The sequence below is a fragment of the Palaemon carinicauda genome, chromosome 9, assembly GCF_036898095.1.
Source record: "Palaemon carinicauda isolate YSFRI2023 chromosome 9, ASM3689809v2, whole genome shotgun sequence".
NCBI lineage: Eukaryota > Metazoa > Arthropoda > Malacostraca > Decapoda > Palaemonidae > Palaemon > Palaemon carinicauda.
Window position 1 is genome coordinate 104374393 of NC_090733.1, and position 25440 is coordinate 104399832.

Sequence of the window (25440 nt, forward strand, 5' to 3'; positions counted from 1 at the left end):
CTGGCGTTCTCGTCAAAATCTAAGAACGTCCCGCCCAAGGAGTTACGTCCTCCCTCCTCCTCCTCCTCCTCCTCCTCCTCCTCCTCCTCCTCCTCGTAGCAGGTACAGCTATTCCTTCCAGGAAGTGAAGCATTAACTAAATTATGGTGTGAACGGACCCCTTAAGATTCCTCCGGTACTTCGTATTCCTTTTTAGTCTAAGCAAGGAAAAATTTCATTTGTTTTCTTGGTGTTGTGCCAGTCCCGTGACATGTTGATTATTTGCTGTCTTGGTTGGAAAAAGCGGGTTTAGGGGTTTGTTAGTGGGTTTGGTCCATTTGAATACTTGCCAAGATGTTCAGACGTCTCGGATTTCGTGGAATAACACCATTAACGTCTGTGTTTGGTATGAAAACATCCGAATTTACCTTTTTTCGTTTTGATTTTTTTTTTTATACTTTTATTCATTCGTTTCGATTTGTGTTTATCTTGGAGGAATGCAGGGTTAATTGTTTGTGTTTGTTAAGCAACATTTGGCGACACTTCCAAACTACAAACTTTCAATGATGCAATGACTTGTATGCGAAATCCAAAGATCTTTCATATTTGCTCTTTATGTCCAAATTTTTATTTGGTTACGATGTCTATATTGATATTCGTATTATCTCCCCTATATAGTAAAGTCTCTCTCTCTCTCTCTCTCTCTCTCTCTCTCTCTCTCTGAGAAGAGTTGGAGGACCCAGACCTGCATGGCTGAGTACTATGAAGCAAGAAGTAGATGATAAATGGCGAAATATTGAATTCAAAGCTCAAGATAGAGACAACGCGAAATCTAACGGAGGCCTTTTGTGTAAATAGGCGTAGGAGATATATAAAATATATACATATTAAGCTGTCATTTATGAACGCAAAGAGAAACATTTGTTCAAGAGTTATGATGAAAATCCTAATATTATTTAGTAAAGAATCTCTTCCGAGCCTTGGTATATACTTAATTATTCTCTGTACCATAAAAGGGCCTTATTGGTCGATATTATAGGATGATTTATAATGCGGCAAGTTTTTATTTTTTATTTTTTATTGATATACATCAACTTCTTACATTGGAAAACTTTAAAATGAAAATAAAAATTGCAATCAATGTTACGAACGTGTTAGATAATTTTTAAGCTCTATGCAGACCGACATCAAGACGTACTGACCCTAATGTCACGAATTTTTCATTGTTCCGTTGTTTTATTTTTGCACTGAAGGTGGAACCCAGAAAAGTGTCAACATTCATCTTAAATGGAAAGGGTAGATATCGAAGTACGGACTTGCTTCCGGGGTGTCTTTTGTTGCTGCTCCCATTGGTTGATTTAAAGATCAGTCTGTACAAAGCCATATTGATGAGTATTTATATAGAGTATGTGTGTATGCGCTTTTTATACAGTAGGTATACAGTATATTCTTGTATGCATACATACATACCACTGTATAAAAAATAACGTGCAGCTGTTTCTAGTCCACTGCAGGACAAATGTCTGTTGCCAGTTTTCAACACCGAGCCGGCCAGTGCACATTGATGATGGTACGAGACTTTAGTCTGATGTCTCATAACAAACACCCATAGTCCATTTCTTTTAGCGATGCATATTTGCACCGACTCGCGGCGGTGCCCTTTTAGCTCGGAAAAGTTTCCTGATCGCTGATTGGTTAGAATTATCTTGTCCAACCAATCAGCGATCGGAAACTTTTCCGAGCTAAAAGGGCACCGCAGCGAGTCGGTGCAAATATGCATCGCTAAAAGAAATGGACTATAGTATGGGTGTCCCTGACTAGTACAGCTTTGCTGGTCATGCCAGTATGCAAACCCTTTCACCACGTTAATGTAGATATATATATATATATATATATATATATATATGATTTATTTTATTTCCTTTTCCACTGTAGTTCACTGGGAACACCTTGGGCACATTAATGTATCCTAATGACCATTCTCTTGAATATGGTCCTTATGTTTAATGTCGAATATTGTATCTCTGAGCCCGGTTTTAGTGTCTTCCTGAATCCAGTTGCCATCGTGTTTAATACCATAGTAACAGCTACTGCAGATGGAACATTAATTCAAGGGGACACCTGTACTTCACTAGGGAAATAGCTACTGTTGGGGGGGGGGGGGGCAGTTGGTGTTCGATTCATGATATATCGGTGACATCGATAAATAGATGTGATGTGCCACAGACTATCAATGAAGTGTGGACAAGATTAACACCATTGATTGTATTCATAAGGGAAGTCGCAATTTAGCATGAATTGGGTGCCGATAACATAACCAGCATATGCTCTCTTTCATTCGACTTTTATGCCCTGAATGACACTTGCGATATCTCTCTCTCTCTCTCTCTCTCTCTCTCTCTCTGTGTGTGTGTGTATATATATATATATATATATATATATATATATATATATATATATACACACACACACACACACACACACACGCAAACACAGTATGTGTTTCATAAACGATAAGATTAGAGGAAAATACTGGGTGAATCCTGACCGGTATCATCCTTGAAGACTTCATCACCTAGATTGAGGACCGATATATTCTTCTAGAATTAAACATACACACATTGTATATATATGTGCAATGTGTTTATTGTACTTTTCTACATATGAGATCGTGCATTAGTATGTTTATTCAATTTTTGAAGCATAGTATTGTCTAATTTGGTTAGAAGGAAAGGTATGGTATAGGAAGACTGGGTGAGCTTGGGTCAGTGGTGCGCACAAGGAGGAAGAGCCCATGTTACGAACATAACGAGGGAAGTTGTAGCTCGTTAGTAGATGTAACTTGAAGTCCTCAGTAGTTAAGTCGCCTCAAGGGAATTGGGAAAGGTCCTTATACCCCTTATCGTGTGTGTTGTGTGTATATATATATATATATATATATATATATATATATATATATATATATATATATATATATGTGTGTGTGTGTGTGTGTATAATATTTATATTCAAATAGAATTATGATTAAGTTTGAACCTCGGATTTTTCTAAGAATTGTGCGCACATTCTGCATATGTTAGATTACATACATGATGGTGATATGCGTTGTTGGAAAATTTATCCAATTGTGAATAAGTTGTGGAATGACCTTCTTAATCAGGCACTGTAGTTGAATTGGGGGAACTTCAAAAGTTCAAACCTTGCAGCGAATGTTTTTATTTATAACAGGCTGACAAAAGTCGATTTTTATAGTTTATTTATGAAAGATCTATTTAAAGTTTTTACTGTTCTTAAAATTTTTTATTTAATTGTTTATTACTTTTTTAGGTCATTTCCTTATTTTCCCCACTGGGTTATTATTCCCCGTTGGTACCCTTAGACTTATAGCATCCGCTTTCTTACCAGGTTATAGCCGGCATTGAAAATATTAATAAAAAAAAATTCGTATTGCAGCCTGCATAATATACCTTGAGTTGCCGCTTGACAGTAAAAAAAAATATAAGGGTAATCTTAATCATTCATTAACTGGTAGCTTTCTTACATAATGTATCATCAAGGTAATTGGGTGCATTGTTCAATGTATGGAATGGAGAACAGTACAACCACTAGTTTTTCCACGGAAAATTTCAACTTCCATTCGGTGCTCGATTTATAGAGACTTGCACTTAGCATTAAGCTATAAATTTTTGTGGGTTAAGTGCTTGCTGACGGACTAGTGAGTGAGCAAGTCTCTCTCTCTCTCTCTCTCTCTCTCTCTCTCTCTCTCCTCTCTCTCTCTCTCTCTCTCTCTCTCTCTCTCTCTCTCTCTCTCTCCAAAACGACCAACATTATTCTATTAGACATATATAAAAAAAAGACTTCTCAGTTTGGCCGTCGTTGCATACGAAGTGTGCAACATATTTTGCCACTTGCTTCAGTATTGAAGATAAAATCATCATCATCATCATCATCGTTTGATGCAGGCGTGGGAAGTTTTGGTCTTTAGTGGGGGACAAGTTGCAGGTCCTCGAGCTCATGAACTCGAGATGAAATGGTGTGTGGTTGGCCGGTTCGATATATAAGACGCCATTCCGACGTCCTCTTTATTAGGTAAATGAGCGTTTAAAGAGTTTTTGGGGGAGCGATGGCGCTTGCACTTCCAAGGGTCCACCGGGACTCTTGAAATTTATGGATGTTAATCCTGCCGCCTTCAGTTTGCTTGCTTCCTCATCCGCCTTTTTTTTTTTTTTAAATACTTATTTTAATGTATTGAATTTAATTCATAGTTTATTTTTTTCTTTGGTAAGGGGAAGAATGATCATTTAAAAAAATGTGCTGAAATCCTGCCGTCTTCAGTTTGCTTGCTTCCTCATCCGCCTTGCCCTTTTTATATACATTTATTTTGATGTGTAATTCACTTCAGTTTATTTTTTTATTTTTTTTTGTTTCCTATCTATAGTAAGGGAAATTATGATAATTTAAAAAAAAAGAAGAAAAAAAGTACTGAAATCTTGCCGCCTTCAGTTTGCTTGCTTCCTCACCCGCCTTGCCTTTTTTATGTACATTTATTTTGATGTGTTGAATTCAACCCATGGTTTATTTTATTTTTTTCCTTTTTATAGTAAGGGAAATTATGATTTAAAAAAAAAAATACTAAAATATTGCCGTCTTCAGTTTGCCTGCTTCCTCGCCCACCTTGGCTTTTTTACATCCATTTATTTTGATGGGTTGAATTCAGCTCATAGTATATTTTTATTTTATTTCCTTTCTATTGTAAGGGAAAATATGATATTAAAAAAAAAAAAAGTACTGAAATCTTCCCGTCTTAGTTTGTTTGCTTCCTCATCCGGTTTTTTTTTGTATGTATTTATTTTGAATTATTGAATTTCCTTCAGTTTATTTTTCTCTTTAGTTAGGGAAAGTATGATCATAAAATAAAGTACTGAAATCTTGCTGCCTTCAGTTTGCTTGCTTTTTCTCATTGGCTTACTCTTTTCTTTTATGTACGCGCATTTGAGGTGTTAATTTTAAATCATTTATTACATTTTTTTTATACAGAATTAAAGTATGGCAAAAAAATTTTAAGGTCCGGTTTTTCGTAGTAAAAGTTTTGTATTTTTGTGAAAATGTCCCGATTTTTATTTACATTGTCCATAATTAATAATATGGTAATTTGTTTTCAAGTTCTGAGTTACTTTGCACTTTTTTATACAGTAAACGAAATTTTGGTATATTTTTTAAATAAAGTTCGAGTATTTTGTTCTATTGTAATTAAAAGTATTTTTAGTGTCCCAATGCATCCCCTTTTCCCCGTAAGATGTTTGCATCTATAATTTCAAGCTTGTGCTTGTGTGGAATGCAAGTTAAACCAAGGACTATTTGTGGTATTTATTTTTTTCCCATCATTTGAACGCATGGTTATTGTTAGCCTCTGAACGGGTTACTATTTCTGTCTATGAGGCTCATTGCGTCTCTGGGTATGAGTCAAGTTACGGATCTTGCCTCATATCACTATTCCCACCTGAGCTTGCTTGGACCGATTTTTTTTTTTCTTTTTTTCTTTTTATTATTATTATTATTATTATTATTATTATTATTATTATTATTATTAAGGTTCAGGGACACAGGTAAACAATTTTAATTGGATTTTTTTATTACTTAGTTGGACAATTCTTTTTCTTAATATTTACTTTACGGAGGAATGTTGAAATTGTTTGTTATGCAAGTTTTAAATGACTACCGAATAGCCTCCCTGGTCCCTTTGCTGGGATATATTATTATTTCTCCAAGCGATTAAATCGATATTCCGTTAACATATATCATGTTCAGGATAAAACATTTTAAGAATAAAATGCATAAACACGACTATTTTGAGAAAGTCAGTTCAACAGGTGTACATATGTTCAGGACAATAAATTGAAGAAAATAGTAGATAAACGAACTTAGTTTTTAGAAAAATAAATTGAGTCATAAAGCAAATAGATAAATACATATTTTATTGTATTGCCGGGAAAAATTTATCAATACGCTAAAGATATGTTCAAAACAGCGCACCCCCACATTGAAAGAAGTAATTAATAGATACAACATCTAAGGTACAATAGACATAATAAAATAGGGCAAGGAAACAAAAAAAAAATAATTCAATATTGACCAAGGTTTAATTTCCCATATTAGGAGGAAGATATAAAATAAATGAAATGACCCAGGGTCAACATCAGGCAGTTGATTAATTATTTCCCGAACTGACAAGGTCATGGTCTTGTGAAAGTGATAAATAAAAGATAAAAAGACATTGAAGAAAACGATTGAATATGAAGTTGCCCATGAGGGTATTATGATAATAAATTGCAAGTGATGCTAAACATTTTCCATTGCAAGGTTGATTAGAATTGTGTTTTTCCACCCGGTTTGTGAATGATATGGTAAGCAAGGACGTGAAACATTATTAGATATTCATAAATTTCAAGTGAAGATAATTATTATGATTAGCCAAGCTACAACCTTAATAAAAGAGCAAGATGCCATAACCCCAGGGGCTCCAACAAGGAATGTAACCCAGCGAGGAAAGGAAATACGTCGAGTGCCTGCGTGTACTCTCAAGCAAGAAAACTACACTTAAAATGCCTTTACATGTATTTATTAATGGTTACATGTATTTATTAATGAAGAGGTTTGTAACCTTCTGGTAGAATACCGCTTAACGTGGTTGAAATAGTCCGAATTACTTACCCCGATCCTGATATTAATGTGATACAGGTAATCGAATAGTTCATGCATGTTGTGTGTCGATTACCTACTATTTAATCGGATCTTACTCTGCTATACCACTCCTAAGCAGTAATAGTTATACAGTATGTAAAAATATTTTATTCCAACTGCGGTCAGGTTCTGGAACCATTATTTTAATTAATCAGTTGAATCTTTGGAACTTGAAAATTTTCTTTTGTTTGGCCTGTCCTTTAGTTGAACAGGTTGTCGTCTGTACCGTTTTAGTTTCTCTCTTAGATATTTATAATTATTCTTATCAATTTTATTCATTCATTATTGTTCGATCTTAATTTTATTCATCCATTATAGTTTAATCTAATTTTATTTATCCAGTGTAGTTCAATCTATTTTTTTGTATCCAATATAGTTCAATCTATTTTTTTGTATCCAATATAGTTCAATCTAATTTTTTGTATCCAATATAGTTTAATCTAATTTTATTTATCCAGTATAGTTTAATCCAATTTTATGTATCCATTATATTTTAATCTAATTTTATCCATCCATGATAGTTCAATCTTTACTTAGCTATTTTCCCCATTAAGCTGCCTTCATTGGGGGTGCTTAGGTTCTTTTTAAAATGTCGTTGCAGTTTGGCTTGTAATGATACTAGCAAGTCAAGTACGAAAGATAATTCAAGCAAGAATTGGGAAACAACAACAGTTAATGAAATTTAAGGATTGCATTAATTGCATGTTCATATCAAATTTATTCCTGGAGTTGAATTGTCCAGACATACAAGTCACTTTGGGAGGGAGGGCGGGTTAATAGTTATGGAGAACGAATCTGTGAAAACGTCTGTATCTTGCTTATATGTAATATCAGAAAATTTGGATATCTATGGTTAATGTGTATTTCTTAGTGGCATTGTTAGTGTAAAGGTTATTTAAACATGAAGATTTACATTTTTTACGATTTCATACACACGAATACTCATTGTGTTTTGTATACAGGCGCAATTTGCTTTCATTTGAACAAGTGCCTTATTTGTACTTTTTTTGGGCTCAAGCCATGGCGTCCTGATGGAAGGTTCCTGTTTGGTAGCTTCCTTGGGTATAAGACTACTAAGATATTCCCAGAGAATTTAACCACAGGTTATCACAGAATTCTAACTTCTGGAGCGAGTATCTCAAAGGTTTCCCTTTAAGACATCGTAATACAACAGGGGACACGCATGTCTGGTCGTGCCACATAGCTATCTCCACCCCGAACAGAGTTAACGCTTCGGTGTGTAAGGGCTGAGAATAGCTGGGAGCCGTTCCACAGCTAATCTCACTCGTGGCTACTACTGATACTCGAGACGTAAACAAACGGACGCCATTGCTCTAATGACGTCACGAGCGTCTTCATCCTTTGTTTAGTAGCTGCCCTACTGAGACGGATTTTCCCTTGTGTGAACTTTATCGTTTTGCATCTTCGCTATGTCGTTACCTTCAGCCTCGCCTTCTTCTGGAAAGTTGAGTACAAGGTTCCAGTATTGTTTAATTAAGCTCTGGCCGTAAAGTAAATATTATTTTGCGAAATAATTGATGTTTTGTGGCAGAGCTGTGCCTCTACCGGACCCGCCATTTTATGGCGTCGTTGTTGTTTTGCATGTCTTATTTAGTTAGCCACAACAACGCTTCCGGCCTTATATACTAATTGAATACATTAGTTTATTTAGTCTTCATAGCTAGGAACTTTTATTTCGTGTTTAGACGCTTTTTATCGGTCATCGATTGACCTCATACCAGTCGGCTACTATAGCCCCCAGGCCAGGAGCCTATATACAAGTGTTCATGCATGAATTATCAGTGATCCTAGACTAAGTTATGAAGATAGTGGCATTATTATTATACAATACTTTTGACTAGTGATGCAAATGTTTTCGCCTTCAGGGACCATATAGGGGATAGGCTAGTCAGTGATTCTTACTAGCCTAACCTAACCTTAGGACCCCTATATGCTTCCTTCATCCCCTGCCTTGGCATTCCCTCTAATTAGCCTTGATCCCTTTTCTGAGTAAAGGGATTCATTGTCTAATAGAGTATTATATCGCCTCTCAGTCCTCCCTAAAGGAATGAACCCCCTTTAGGATTGCGTCTGAGAGTGAGGTTAGGCTAGCCTACCTCTATGGCTAGGATAGTCTGCGACTTTCCTGCGATAGCGATACGTCTTCTTCCCTGCCTAGTTCAGGACTTTTAGCCCTGATCTAGGTCGGGTTAGGAAGGTTTCTCTGTTCCTTGCTGAAACTGTACTCTTGCACCGTTTTAGCCGATCAGCCTAATCTTAGGTTAGGGAGTGTCCTCCCTTCCCTTTGTGGCCGCTCTGGTACAGAAACCCTTCCTGGGAAGACCCCTCTCTTCTCCCTCCCCACCTATCTCTTGTATAGCCTAGCCTATGCTTAGGTTAGTTTATACTTATCTGTCCCCTGTCCTACAACTCCTCCTTAGGGTGGATGAGTAGGGCTACCCGAGCTTCCTTGTGCAGTCCGCTCTGGTACATATACCTTCATAGTGTCCTATAAGGTTAGTTCCTAGTGTAGCTCTGCATAAGGGAGTCTCCCCCCCCCCCATCTTGGGTGTTCCCTAGTCCTCCCTTGGGCTACCTGCTCCCGGTCCCTAGTGACCCCTGCATATGGATGATAGAGCCTGTCTCTATCATGGGTACTCCCCCTCAGGGAGGGGGAGGGATGCCTGGAACCCTGAAGGTACTTCCTGCATCCTTCCCCCCTCCCCCCCTGTCTCTCTATCTATCTGGGTGCCGGTCTCTTGCCGCCTCTTATGCCGGCAATACCTGCCTCTTGGTGACTTCCCTACCCTTGCCGCCAGCCCCCCGTGTTCCGAGGGACTGCCGGCTGCCGCCGGCTACTACCGGCGGCTCTCCTACTCCTATCTAATCGTCCGCTTGCCGGTCGATCTCCGGAGTGCCGGCATATACTGCCGGCAACCCGATACTACCTGTACCATCCTTACCCCAGTCACCAATCCGGCATCCTCCGGCTGCCGGAGCCGCCGCTCCCTGCCGGCGTGCCGCCGTTGTGCCGGCGGCCGCCATCCTGGTATCTAACTGACTTTTGAAAATTGTCTGTTCTAATGCCAGAATCTATGCTGGAGCGGGCTCCGGCGTGCCGGCGGCTTGCCGGATACCCCGGAGGCGTCAAGAATACTTGCACCCCCTCTCTGTAGCTATCATAAGACTAAGATAGCCCTACCTGGCAAATAGATAAGCTGCTTTGCTTCTAAGATCAGTACCTAGTACTGCTCTATTAGTGATCATGCTGTCTCTTTGCATTCTTCTATTTCCAGCATGCTATGTGCATCTTAGCACGGCTGGTTGCCAGAAGCAGTTACCCTTAATGAGACCTTCTGGCTCTTATCTGGGAACCGAATGAATTCGATCCCAACCTTGTCCTTGGCTTTCCATGGAGTTCTAATATAATGGGAATCCTAGGAAACTGTATCCAATGATCTCGGTCATTTGGATTATCCCAGGACCAAGCCTTTGGTAACCAGCCGGGCGAGATGCATGGAGCGTGTTCTCCTTTACTGTTTCACTCTCTATGCATCACACCTTATAAGTTAAAATTAATGATTAATATTAACTTAATTTAAGAGCCATTCCTATGACTCCCCCATACTCATTTTCTCTTTCTTCCACAGGAGGAGCAGATGAAATGCGATTTCGCATACTGTGCCGTGAAACGCTCCCAGTTTTACGGACATACGGCGTGCAGGACTCACGCCCCTTGCTCAGACAAGAGAGGGGATTGGAAGTTCTGGAATCCACTGGATTGTACGGTCTGCCAGGCCTACCTAGTTGAGGCCTTCCATAACCCTCCCTCAGCGGAGGTTAGAGACGTGGCTCGTGAGAAACTGCGCAAGTGGGTGCGTGGTTTTCAGAGGAATGCCACTGGACCGTACCTGGCCACCGAAGAACTGAGGTCCCTGCTGTTCCCTAAGGCCTCCCCTGATTCAGTGGTTCCAAAGGAAGCAATCCCAACTGTCCAAATTACGGTGGAACCTGATGTGGTCATGGCTCAGTCCATGCACGAGTGTCGCCTAGATTCCGAAGAGGATGAACAGATCTCTGACGTCTCGGAAGACACGGAGAAGACGCTTATGGCTCAAGGAGCCGAAGAGGACGAAGACAAGGTGGAATACACCGAGTCGGAGATTGGAGCTACTCCCTCGTCCATCCCTCCGCCTACTCCTACACCGACGGATGTGTCCATTCCGTCTACCTCCTCGACCCCGGATCCTTCTTCCTCTACACAAGAACTGATCCGACTGATTAGAGCTGTCATGGACGACAGACTGAAGGAGAACCAGGAGTCCATCAGGTCTATGATTGGATCCAGAGAACCGAAGAAGATCTCGGTTAAGGATCTCCCAGCTTGCTCTCATGCCAACCCATGGAGGTATGCAGAGCATATGGTTATTGCGACCGGCAGGATCTTTGTTAGTGACAAAATCGGCACGGTCCCGTTGGAAGATGTGGAATTCTTCCCAAGCTTCGAGGCCTACCCGGACTGTTACGTCCGGCTTCGTTCTGAACCTGCCTCGAAGGAGGAGACCGAACCTAAGGAAGAGATAGTGTTCGATCTCGCTAAGGCCCAGGCTATGCTAGCCTCCGCATTTAAGAGCAGGGGCTTTACCTGCTCTAAGCTTCCTGCCTTGAGCAAGAAGCATCCTACTTATGTCGCTCCCGACACTGCGATTCTTCCATTTTTGGAAAAGGCCTTGGCTGCATGCCTTAAGGCGGCGGAAGAAGGGAAACCCTGCCCTGCACTGGAGGAGTGCAGACCCTTCTCCATCGTAACGCCCCCTGACACTAGACAATGGAAAGATGTCCAACATACTTTCGTTGTGGGTAGGCTTGATCCTGACGTTGCCGGACGTCAGTTTAATGAAGACCTCCCTAAGCTCAATGATCACCTCCTTCGCCGGGAACAAGACACGAAGGAGAGGCTTGCAGCGTCTCTTTCTCATCAAGTCCAACTTGAAGTTATGGCCTGTGACACAGCAGTACCAGATCACTACATGGTACTGGCCAAATCCCACTTACTGACGGTAATGAAGGACTTGTACCATTTCATAAAGGCTCGTAGAGCCTGTCGTGAATTCGTGTTTGTCGGTGCCACCGTGAAACACGAACCCCGGAGGCTGATTTCCTCCAACATCTGGGGAAAGCACCTGTTTCCTTCGGACCTTGTCAAGGAAATAACGGACAGAGCCGCCACGGAGAATAGGAACCTTCTCCACAAGTGGGGCATGTCCAGGAAAAGGAAAACCTCTCAGGACGATGGACCTCAGCCTAAGAGGAAACCTCAGAAACCGAAACCCCAGCAACGTCAACAAAGACGTCAGTTTCCGGGACCCGCTACCTCCCAAGTGGTTGCCCAACCACAACAGACCTTTCAATTGGTCCCCCAACCGGTGTTGTCACAGTCACCGGTCTTCACCCCTGCCTTTGAACAGCCAACCACTACCTTTCATGCCAGAGGTAGAGGCTCGTCCAGGGGTGCAAGCAGAGACGCCTCTCGTCGTCCCTCCAGAGGTAGAGGAGGAAAGGGAGCTAGCGGCCGAGGCAACAAGTCCTCGGGACACCAGAAGCAATGAAGTGCTTCCGGTGGGAGGAAGACTCCGCCAATTCCAGGATCGTTGGACCTTCGATCCTTGGGCACACAGCATCATCAAGAACGGTCTAGGCTGGAGTTGGGTGCATCCACCCCCAATCTTCCAGCGGTTCTTCCAACAATCGACCCCCATTCTGGAAGAATATGTTCTAGACCTCTTGAACAAGAAGGTGATAAGGAAGGTAAAGTCCACCAGGTTCCAAGGGAGACTGTTTTGCGTTCCCAAGAAGGACTCAGACAAGCTCAGAGTCATTCTGGACTTATCCCCCCTCAACAAGTTCATAGAGAACAACAAATTCAAGATGCTGACGCTTCAACAAATAAGGACCCTTCTGCCTCAAGGTTCCTACACGGTCTCTATAGACCTGGCGGATGCCTATTGGCACATTCCAATGAACCATCACGCTTCCTCCTACCTAGGATTTCGACTCCAAAGGAAAAGCTACGCCTTCCGGGCCATGCCATTCGGCCTCAATGTGGCCCCTCGGATCTTCACAAAGCTGGCGGATGCCATAGTACAACAGCTCCGCCTAAGAGACGTCCAGGTGATGGCCTACCTCGACGACTGGCTAGTCTGGGCTCCATCGCCCGAAGAGTGTACAAAGTCTTGCGACGAAGTTACCCAGTACCTAGAACACCTGGGATTCAAGATCAACGAGAAGAAATCTCGCCTCTCTCCAGCTCAGAAGTTTCAGTGGCTGGGAATCCACTGGAATCTTCAGTCACACCGCCTTTCCATCCCCCAGAAGAAAAGGAAGGAAATAGCAGGGTCTGTCAAGCGACTACTGAAATCCAAACGCATTTCAAGACGACAGCAGGAACGAGTTCTAGGCTCTCTACAATTCGCCTCAGTGACAAACCCAGTGCTTCGTGCACAGCTAAAGGATGCCGCGGGAGTCTGGAGACGATCGGCATCCATCGCTCGAAGAGACCTCAAGAGACGGCTTCCAGACAGACTTCGACGCCTCCTAAAGCCGTGGTCGGAAGCAATGGCCCTGAAAAGGTCCATTCCTCTCCAACACCCTCCTCCATCACTCAACATCCACACGGATGCCTCACTGGAGGGCTGGGGAGGTCACTCCCACCTGAAACAAGCTCAAGGGACCTGGTCTCCACTATTCAAGACGTTCCACATAAACATCTTGGAGGCCATGGCGGTCCTTCTTACTCTGAAGAAGCTATCCCCGCCGCCCTCGATCCACATCCGTCTAACCCTAGACAACTCGGTGGTAGTTCGTTGTCTCAATCGCCAGGGCTCAAGATCGCCCCAGATAAATCAGGTGCTTCTCCCAATCTTCCGTCTGGCGGAGAAGAAGAAGTGGCACCTGTCTGCAGTTCACCTACAAGGATTCCGCAACGTGACAGCGGATGCTCTATCTCGGACAAACCCGATAGAGTCGGAATGGTCTCTAGACGCAAGATCATTCTCCTTCATCTCTCATCAAGTCCCAGAACTTCAGATAGATCTCTTTGCAACGAGCGACAACAATCAACTTCCTCTGTACGTAGCCCCGTACGAGGACCCCAAAGCAGAAGCGGTGGACGCCATGTCACTGGACTGGAACAGATGGTCGAAGATATACCTGTTCCCTCCCACCAACCTTCTGTTGAAAGTCCTCTCCAAACTGAGAACCTTCAAAGGGACAGCGGCCCTAGTGGCTCCCAAGTGGCCCCGGAGCAACTGGTACCCCCTGGTCCTGGAGCTGCAGCCCAAGCTGATCCCTCTCCCGGGCCCAGTTCTCTCTCAACAAGTACAGAAGTCGACTGTCTTCGCTTCATCATCGAAAATCAAGGACCTTCATCTCATGATTTTCTCTCCCTTGCCGCAAAGAAGAGGTTTGGGATCTCGAAGAAAAGTCTAGACTTCCTAGAGGAATACAAGACCGAATCCACGAGACGGCAATATGAATCATCCTGGAGGAAATGGGTCTCCTTTGTTAAAGCAAAAAATCCTAAAGAAATCACCATTGATTTCTGTATGTCCTTCTTCATTCACCTTCATGGACAAGGATTAGCAGCCAATACGATTTCAACCTGCAAATCGGCTTTGACTAGACCAATTCTATATGCTTTCCAAATTGATCTGTCCAACGACATCTTTAACAAACTGCCGAAAGCATGTGCTCGCCTCCGCCCAGCACCCCCTCCGAAACCGATCTCCTGGTCACTAGACAAGGTGCTCCATTTCGCCTCCAACTTGGACAACGATTCATGCCCCCTCAAGGATCTGACTCAGAAAGTTATATTTTTATTTGCTCTCGCCTCGGGAGCTCGAGTCAGCGAAATAGTGGCATTATCAAGAGAAGAGGGACACATCCTGTTTGCTGATTCAGGAGAAGTGACCCTCTCCCCTGATCCGACGTTTCTCGCCAAAAATGAATTACCCACCAAAAGATGGGGCCCTTGGAGAATATGCCCCCTGAAGGAGGATGTCTCTCTATGTCCAGTAGAGAGCCTCAAGGTCTATCTTCGCAGAACTTCAAACTTTGGTGGAGGCCAACTCTTCAAAGGAGAAACATCGGGCAGCGACCTGTCACTGAAACAATTAAGAGCGAAAATCACCTACTTCATTCGCAGAGCGGATCCGAACAGTACACCCGCTGGTCATGATCCTAGAAAAGTGGCATCTTCTCTGAACTTCTTTCAGAGCATGGACTTTGAAAGCCTTAAAAACTTTACGGGCTGGAAGTCCTCGCGAGTTTTCTTTAAACATTATGCGAAACAAGTGCACGAAATCAAACATTTTGTGGTAGCCGCAGGTAGTGTTATGAAACCTGCACCTAACTCTGCGTAGAACAGTGAGTTATTTGGGACTCTAACTCTTCGGGTGCCTATGTTGACCCTCGAGTGATTCATAGTGATGTCTAAAAACACTTAGTGCTTTTATAACTGTTCTTATCCCAGGTGAAATGTCATAGTGTTACACAAGTGCCGCATGCCTTGAGCATGATGTGTTATTTAAAGACTTGCGTTCCTCGAGAACGAGTACCTACTAATCCTGAAATTCCCTTTCAGATTCAAGAGCAAGCCTTTATTTCTATGTACATTATTATTACTGTAAATGAACTTTACTTTTGCTGTAAATTATTTAATTTCTGCATTGTGAAATAAAATTTCTATTTTATTACTTATGCGTCTCCTTCAGCTCCTACTTACTATGAAATACATACTGTCATAGTTTTATTTATTCCTCCTTTCTTATGGTCATGAAGAATTTAAGATATTTATCCTTAAATTATATTCACCTTGCCTCAGTAAGGTTCCTACTCGAATACTTACTTCTGATAATCAGGAGATGAATCCTACACACAGTGCCCAACCACCACTGACCCACTCAGAATGTTCCTATACAAATATCAAACATTCTGCTTCATCTCTAAGCTCTTAAAAAGCTCTTCTGTCAAGATGAATAGTCCTTCAATACCACTTTGACGTCGGCATAGCCCATGGGAACTTCCTACCAATGGGGGGCAGGATACTTCGTTCCTATGGTTCTTATCTAAGATTACTTTGCTATTTGTCAATGCCTAGGCACTTAACTCTGGGGGGAAAATCTACCACGATACATTGATTCTCTGGTACTCTTCCATCAGGACGCCATGGCTTGAGCCCAAAAAACGGATTTTGAGCGAAGCGAAAAATCTATTTTTGGGTGAGATAGCCATGGCGTCCTGATGGACCCTCCCTACTACTTCGTCAGTTTGTTCCCACCCTACACAATTGTATCATGGTGATGGGCAGCAACTGGCGCCAGGATAAAGACGCTCGTGACGTCATTAGAGCAATGGCGTCCGTTTGTTTACGTCTCGAGTATCAGTAGTAGCCACGAGTGAGATTAGCTGTGGAACGGCTCCCAGCTATTCTCAGCCCTTACACACCGAAGCGTTAACTCTGTTCGGGGTGGAGATAGCTATGTGGCACGACCAGACATGCGTGTCCCCTGTTGTATTACGATGTCTTAAAGGGAAACCTTTGAGATACTCGCTCCAGAAGTTAGAATTCTGTGATAACCTGTGGTTAAATTCTCTGGGAATATCTTAGTAGTCTTATACCCAAGGAAGCTACCAAACAGGAACCTTCCATCAGGACGCCATGGCTATCTCACCCAAAAATAGATTTTTCGCTTCGCTCAAAATCCGTTTATTCATAAGAGCGCTATTTGTACTTTATGCCTAAGAAAAATACTTTGCTATTATTGTGAAGCAAACATGTTCCTACACATTATGCATGGTCGATCTACTTAATCTATCCATTTGATTGTTTACACTTCATACAAGCACACACACACTCATATAAACGCATGTTGTGAACGAAGAAGAAAACAATATTTAGAATTCCAAATATAAGCCCATGACGCGAACAGAGAAAAATTCCAAGTTGTATATAACCTCGAATTCCATGCTGTATTTAGCCCCGAATTCCACGTTGTCAGTAGCCTCTTTCCCCTTGGGGATGGGGGTTTAAGGGGACCAGGTGCTCTTGGTCAGTTTTGTTTTACTTGACGTTGTCGCTAAGCAGTCCCTCTCTACATCCCCCCCCCTCCAACTTCTCGTTGAGGGAGGGCATTCCTGTCTCGGGCCAAGATTGGAATGCAAGGGGCACCCGTGTTATCAGCAAGTGGACGTGCCCAAACTGCTGCAAGTACTAGGAACGCTCGTTTATTATACGCTGTGTTGCACGCAAATGCACGGCCGTTTATTTCACGGTGGGTTGCACGCAAATACACATTCAAGGTAACATTGCGTTTGCATTGGCGTTTCTTGATATCACGTGGTGCCGCCGTAGCTCACACAACTTGTTGCAAGACCCTAGATTTCCTTTATTGAAAGACTAGAGATTTGAGTGGAAATGGGGGTTTGGGGGTGAGTTGTTAGTGGCAGGATGGATAAGGGTCATGGCCAGTTCGACTCGTCTTTTTTGTGCAATAGTGAATCAGACATATTTCCCTTCCCCTCTCCTCCGCTCTGGAGGATGTGTTCGTACGTCTGAGTGTTTGTGACTCATGATGAGTAAGTATGTCTGGCGTATGATCGTTACAAGATTTTTTTTTGTTTCCCCCCATTTAATGAAATCTCTCTCTCTCTCTCTCTCTCTCTCTCTCTCTCTCTCTCTCTCTCTCTCTCTCTCTCTCTCTCTCTCTCTCTCTAATGTCGTCGTGGCGTGTGACCGTCTCGTTTGTTGTACTCGAATCGATTTCTGCTTCTTTCGTCGTAGGTGGCAGTTTCTTGAGCCGAGCTCCTGTCTTCGCTGCAACAGCGGTCGGAAGGAAATTCTCTCCCCCGTTCCTTAAATCCGGCTGAACAGTAGACAGTGGGAAATTAGAATTAACATAGCTGGATATAACATAGAAAATGGCCCGAGTATTAATTATGGCGTAAGTGAATTGGTAATGTTGATCATAAGCACATACGTAAAGTGATGAAATAGGTCTTTTTGCCAATAACCAGAGTGGTAAAAGTTGACGAGTGGGGTGCGTTGGGTGATAATGAGAGAGGATATTGTCCAGATGAGGAGCAGTGACGGTGGAGGAGGGGGAAGGGGGAGGGAAGGGAGGATTTCTGGAATTACTTATGTCGGTGGATCAATAAGCAACATGGCCTTTGTTTTGGGTTTTGAAGTTCACCTCACTCTTTCTGGTTTTGTCTTAATTTTCCCCCTTTTCTCTATTATTAAAATGGTCTAGAATAGTGAAATCGTGCTGGCATTCTTTGCTGAACATAATTTTTTGTATAATATATAGAAAGTTACTTATTTAGAATTACATAATTATGACTTAAGCTATTTGTTGTAGTGACATAAAGCAATGGGTTCACATTTTTTCCTCATTCTAACGATCGTTTTTTGTTTCTATTTGCAGGTAAGACGGCGCGTGTTTTGTTATTGAAGCCGTCGCCCGCCCTCAGACAGGCGTGAGTGAGCTTTTGGTGTGGGTGTGTGTGGGGTTTGTTCCGTGGCCGAGAAAGGGTTGGGAGAGAGAGAGATAGAGATAAGCCACAACTGCCTGTTCGGCCTGGCTTGTGTTTCCGTATTTTGCTTTTTTTTTATCCATTTAGATTTGCATTTTGGTCTTTCTATTAAAATAAGACTTTTTATATAATTTTTTAAAGTGATTGTTTGTCCCTGAACCTGACAAGGGTTTATAAAGTGTTTTTGTTTTTTATGTTTGGTTTCTGGGATTTGGAATGTTTAACTTGGTGTAACGAAGAAGGAAAGATTTCTTGAGTGCTTCTCGACAGGAAATCACTTCACACAAAACAGTGCTTAGTTTCACGTGTCGGATAGTAGTACTCAACCTCATGGGAATCCAATTGTGTTTAATAATTTAGCTTTTATTTTACGGTGGGGTGATGGTGAAATAAGTGATTACTACAATTTATTTATGTTCCCCTTTATTTTTAGGAAGAACAGAAAAAAGAAAGCTTACTGTAGATAAGTAATTTACCTGTCAACTATAATATATATTTGTAAGATACAAGAAACATAATTACTGAGAAAAGTTATAATTTCTGAGAGAAACTTTTCACCACTTTGTGTGTATACTATATTGCTTTATTGTGCGTTTATGCACTGGTTATATAATTCACACAATACCTAAATTGGTGTGTATATGCCATATAGTTCACACAATATCCGCATACAGTCACACACGGCACATTCACATATCAAAATACATAGGGTCCCCAATTCCATGGGTGATTGACGTGCCGCTGTAATGAAGAGGCCCGTATCTGAAATCTACTGCGCTTCGCCTTACCTCGCCCTACCCCAGCTGCCGGTCGTGGCACCGCATGCCGCAGCTGCTGCAGCCGCTGCCGCCGTCACCGCCGCCGCTGCCGTGCCCTTCACGCCTCACCAATACCCTCAGAATCACCACCACCACCACCTCGCCCCGGCAGCTGCCTACCCTCCGGCGTTCACGCCACCCTCCGTCAGTCAAGCCCTCACACAAGTCCCTGTCTCACATCATTTCACGCCCATCATGCACTTCATCGATCAGGTACGCCCTCTCCTCCCTCCCTCCTACGGATAGGGGCGGGAGAGACACTTCACCTTCGCCTGTGATTAGGGTCTTCCTGTTGACCTGCCGCCTTCTCCTCCGTCTCCTCCCTCCCTGTTTCCTTATCATGTTGCGCAATTATTTAGTTGTGTATTTTTTCCTATTGTATATTTTATTGAATTATCGTCTTCAATAATTTACATCTAAAAATATCTTGTAATTTATATTTGATTATCATCTCTTATAACTTTGATTTACTGAGATCGGTAGCTCTTCTTTATAACTGTAGATGAGGATTTGTAGACCTTGACTGTATGTCAAATTTGGATCTGCATTTTAGACATTTTCTAACATTGTAGACTGTCTTCCGTATGTTGCCAATGTAAAGCTTATCTTCAGGTATGCGATGTAGTTGCTGTCGTTATGGTGGTTTGCATGCGTATATTGCAAGTCCCGGGGAAGTAGTGCATTAGTTTTTAGTATTTGGTGTAGTGTGTTTATTCAAGAGCCGCTTGTACTTGTCAGATCAGGAAATAAACAAATTATAAAAATTATTAGCTGTAATTTTGTCATGGTATTGTATTCGATTGATAAGTTGAGTAGTGTATTCATTCTAGAGTGGACCTACTAGCAATTTTCATTCTATTTTGCCCCCTGGGCTCTTCAACATATTTCGTCTTTCTCATATGGTAATAAGGATTACGCCATTCTCTCTCTCTCTCTCTCTCTCTCTCTCTCTCTCTCTCTCTCTCTCTCTCTCTCTCTCTCTCTCTCTCTCTCAATTCATCCATCCTAAGATTAAAGTTAGTAGCCTGTATCTGTATTGTTCAATTGTTCAAATCATGATTAATGTAAAGTAGTTCCAGCGTATATCCCCATTGCTGCTATGTATGTAATTGAACGCTAGAAACAATCCATTGTTTACGGTCTCGGCGTAGCCTTACGTTAACAAATTCCTGCTCATTCTGTCATTGATCGGTCTGGCGTGACACATGGCGTTTACCATACCGGAAGTTAATGGATTACCTGTTGGTTCTACTTCTAGCTGGAGGAGCGTTACGACGGGTATTAAAATGACGGGGAAAATAGAAAGTGTTTTTCGTAAAATGTGTTTAAAACATTTCTTTTTTACTAACAATAAATTTCTCTTACACTTTTATATGAAATATGGTTTATTGACTCCGATGTTGCTTCTCTCTCTCTCTCTCTCTCTCTCTCTCTCTCTCTCTCTCTCTCTCTCTCTCTCTCTCTCTCTCTCTCTCTCTCTCTCTCTCTCTCTCATTTCTTCCGTCCTTTGCGATTTGTTTTTGTGATTCTTGGGTATCTATAGTGATAGTATTGTAGATAGTCGTTCGGTACTCTTAAGCAAATTTAATCAAATGTACTACTACTACTACTACTACTACTACTACTACTACTACTACTACTACTACTACTACTACTACTAGCTAAGCTAACAGCCAAGCTAACAGCCCTAGTAAAAAAAGCAGGATGCAATACGTCTATATGCTTCAACAGGGAGAATAGCCCACTGAGGAAAAGAAATAGGAAAACGCCTAGAATAGTGCTCTGGGTGTACCCTTACGCGAAACAGTGGAAGACCATGGTAGAGATGCTTTGGCACTACCCGAGACTAGAGAACAATGATTTGTTTCTGGAATGTTCTAGAAGAGCTGCTTGCCATAGCCATAGGGTCTTCTACCCTTACTAAGATGAAAGTGTGGGTGAAGAATTTATCGTTTATATTAAGTGTTGTCAGGTGTATGATGTATGTAAAGAATAGGCCAGACTATTTGGTGCACAAGTGTAGGCAAACGGAAAATGAGCTATTAGCTGTAACGAGAGAGGGATTTAATGTATTTGGCAAGTCAAGGATCTAATAACTTTATTATTATTATTATTATTTTTTATAAGTAGCTACACTAGGTTTCTGTCAGCTTCCAATTTCGTGTGTGTGTGTGTTTTTTTTTTTTTTTATATACTTCTTAATTCATGAACATAAGTTTTCCAAGCCACCACCTTTTACATAACCCATTTTTTTTTGGGGGGGGGGGTTGTCATTGTGTTTTGATATATGGTGGTGTTTAAATTAACGTATCACGTTTACGTTTGTGAAGACCGTATGAAAGTATTGAACTCCAATAGTGTCTTAATTCTACTTTAGATTTATTAAAGGATTGTTGTCCGTATAATAAAGCAGACGTAATTTTTTTCCCTTCACCTCTAATATAAGCAGTGCCCACAATTTCAGTTGAATTGAATGTCTCGGGTTTATATATATATATATATATATATATATATATATATATATATATATATATATATATATATATATATATATAGATTGAATGAATATCAATTTGGATGTATAGTTTGGTGCATCCTTACATTCACCCCTACCCTCCAGTACACAATCACTCTGGAATCGGTAGCCACCAAGTAATTTTTGCATACAACAGTGGATGCATTTTCTTTGTATGTACTGTATGAGTTTTGTAAAAGACCGTTTGAATTATTAAGATTTTTGTTCTTCAGTGATGTGGGTGTGAATACTGAAAGATCTGAGTACCAACTTCCATTTATCTTTTATAGAGTACTCGTGCTTAAGGATACTCGGGGGGCCACTTTTCTATCTTATTTAGCGTCTTCTGTTTTTATTAGTTATATATATATATATATATATATATATATATATATATATATATATATATATATATATATATATATATATATATATATATAAATATATGTAATGTATTTAGCGTTGTTACTGTTAGAATATTTTTTTTTTTAGTTGTTCATTACATCTCGTGTAGTTATTTTCTTGTTTCCTTTCTTCACTGGGCTATATTTTTCCCGTGGGAGCCCTTGATTTTATAGCTTCCTGTTTTTCCAAATAGGATTGTAGCTTAGCTAGTATTAAAAATAATAGAGGATGTGTGATAGTTCAGGTTCTTTTAATGTTAACATATGGAAGGTCTACTTTGACGTTGTTGCTGATTTTGAGATGTTTTATATTAATTATTCATCACGTCTGTAGTTTATTTCCTTGTTACTTTCCTCGCTGAGCTATTTTCCCTGTTGGAGCCCTTGGCCTTATTGCTTCGTGCTTTTCCAACTATGGCTGTAGCTTAACTGGTAATAATAATAACCGGATTTCTACAGAAAGGAATGTACCCCCCTCATTAGACACTGAAATCCTCAAACAATTCGGAGGAAATTATCATACACGGGTGCAATTTCGTAAAGAGTTTGAGGCACGCAGATGTAACAAAAATTTTGGCCCGTAAATAATTTTTGTTGCAGTCTGGCAATCATTACTTGTTCCTATTTTTAAAAATATGCAACAGACTTTCTAACTTTCAAAGGTCATTCCTTGCCATGCATGCATTGTCCCTTATATTGGTTTTTCTAATTGACGTAAGTATTTGAGGCAAGTTATTGCATCCAATGGCTAGTACGTGCATACTTTCGTTCTATTTACATTTTGTCTACTGTAATTTATTTCATCTTAATTTCATTATGAATATTTGATTGCTATTCTTAGAATATTTTAGATTGCTCATTACTGCTGCAGTTTATTTTTCTTCCTGGTTTCCTTTCCTCACTGGTCTATTTTTCCCTGTTGGAGCCCTTGGGCTTATAGTATCATGGTTTTTTTTTTCTCAGTTAGTGTTAAGCTTTGTTGGTAATAATAATGATAATTTATTTCGTTATGAAAAATGTATTCCTTCATTTTGTGTGCCCAAATCAGTGAAGAAAGTTGATATGAAGCTCGCTGATGTCCCCCCCCCTTCTTTTTTATGAAAACCCCTATAGCCTTATTTCAGTACTCCATGAAAGCATGGCTAATTTAGACCTTAAAAATGGAAAGCCTGCTTAACTGACGTCCACTATGCGTTAATAGTCATGCAAATACCTTGGAGAACAATAACGAGTTTTAAATGGAATTGGTGTTGGTGCGCACTAGTAAACGTGTCGTGTGTTAAGAGAACAGTGATGTTAATAAATATTTATTTAATGGAAGTATAGGTTAGCGAGAAAGGGAATAAAAATAATTGTCCAGGATGGAATGTTTGGTGAATAAATGAAGAACTCGGAGTTACATGAAAGTATGTTAAAAAAAAAAAAAAGAGGAGGTACGTGAAAGTATGTAATACTCCCCCCCCCCCCCAAGAAAAACGTCAGGAGACAAGGGAATATTTGGCTTGATTTATATCTCATAGCAACAGAAGATCCTGTAAGTCCTTGAGCGCTAGTACACCTTGTTTGAAAAGGTAACACTTAACTGGGTTTGAGATGGGAAAGATTGAAGTGTGTGGAGAAGGAAGCATTTTGTAGAAAATGTTAGGAATTTTTGACGTAACTGAGATCGAAAATATAAAATGACATTCTCAGAAGTGAGTTTTTATTTTCTTTTCTCCGTATCGCTATAGGTTTGTTTTACTGTCATTAATTTGTAGGAAATATATTTTCATCAATTCATAATCAAAATGTTGTTCAAGTCAGTGTCCGTAGTGTAACACTATTTACCTTATCCGTTAATGGTAATTTATTTTCCCCCACTAATGGTTTCATTGTCAATAAAAAAAATTTCATATGTAATTTTTTTTTCATGTTGAAAGTATCACTGCCATTAAAGGAAGTTTTTATCACGTGAAAGTATTATTGCCATTAAACAAGTATTTCTTACGTTAAAAGTACTATTGCCATCAAGCAGGTTGTCACTTGAAGTATCGTTTTCATTAAAGAAGTTTTTTTTATTTTTTATTTTTATTTTTTATTTATTTTTTTTAGCCATAAATAACTGCCATTAATGTTGCTTTTTTTTTTTTTTTTTTTTTTTTTTTTTTTTTTTTTTTTTTTTTTTTTTTTTGTCACGTTTCCAAGTATCACTGCATCCTTAACATGTGAAGTGCTATGCCACAGAAAACGATGTAGAAGAATGACATCAATAACCATATGGAAACGAAGAGGAATTATAAGGATTACTGTATATGAAAACTTATGTTATATAGAAGGGGAAAACTGGATATTGCCAAAGGAATTGTTTTCCATGTGAACCGGAATTGATATAGAAGGACAAATGATGAGAATAGAATCTTCGAACTTGGATATTATTGCATATTGGGACAGGGGAATGGATGCAAGGATCAATTGAGGATAAGTAGGTCCAATATTTTAATGATGTTATTGGTTGAGATTGTCATCGCAATCCGTTTATATATATATATATATATATATATATATATATATATATATATATATATATATATATATATATTAAACTTATTAAACTTCTTGTAGCATTTTTTTCTATTAGGGTTGTTATTAATGATAATGATACATAAAATGTGCTCTTTCCTTGGTTTTCTGCCATGCATGTTTTTCTTAATTCACACACATAACTGGTTGTCACCTATTTTGTTATAGATTTATGAAATTAATGTTCGAGCTTTGGATCTCAGAATTTTTTAGTCCCCTACAATTCTTTCTTTTGTAGATTTCAGTGTCTGCTTCGCCATGTCATAGTCCTTTTACTTCGCCATGTCATAGTCCTTTTACTTGACGCGTAAATCTGTTTTGATCTGAAGTCTGGCAATGTTTTTAGTTAGTCAAAGCTGCTGCTACGTTTGCTAAGTTATCTCAAAGTACCACTTTCGCATTCCTTCATATATAGAAGGTAACATCTGTGTTCTACTGTGTATTGCAAGTCCCACTCCAAGGTACTTTTGTCTCCGCTTTCCTCTCTCCTCCTCTTGCATTTCTAAAGCATTTCAAATTATAAAAAAAAAAAACCTTTGTACTATAGCTTTGATATCTGAAGCATCCTGTGACGGCTGTCTGATGCGTTCATCATTTAGTATTTCATTCGTCACCAGAATTTATTGACGACTTTGTTCCAGTCATCGCAAACATTAATTTTCCTAAGATTTTTTCAGTATATTTTACCTAATTCACACTTCCACTAAAACATCATCATCCTGATTCTTCAGGTAACGCCGTATCATTTGCATTAACCGGCTGCGAAAGTTTTCCAGTTATAATCTCCGTTATATAACACTATTATAGCACTATCAGTGTACCATCACGGAAA

The 25440-nt window shown here is 40.3% G+C and overlaps 1 protein-coding gene across 13 annotated transcripts in view; it reads left to right on the top strand.

Annotated features, from left to right (window-relative positions):
* The window catches only part of heph (polypyrimidine tract-binding protein 1 heph), a 202561-nt gene that overhangs the window by 66318 nt on the left and 110803 nt on the right, over positions 1-25440 (top strand). For 2 of the 13 annotated variants that reach the window (XM_068380148.1, XM_068380150.1), the window contains exon 1: positions 18823-19343. The exons of 5 other annotated variants lie outside the window; for them this stretch is intronic. In XM_068380148.1, the coding sequence (XP_068236249.1) occupies positions 19059-19343 (285 nt within the window). In that variant the 5' untranslated portion in view covers positions 18823-19058. Of the gene's footprint in view, positions 1-18807; positions 19344-25440 lie in introns of those variants that run through there. 6 more of the 13 variants (XM_068380165.1, XM_068380147.1, XM_068380146.1 and 3 more) reach the window with 6 other exon arrangements.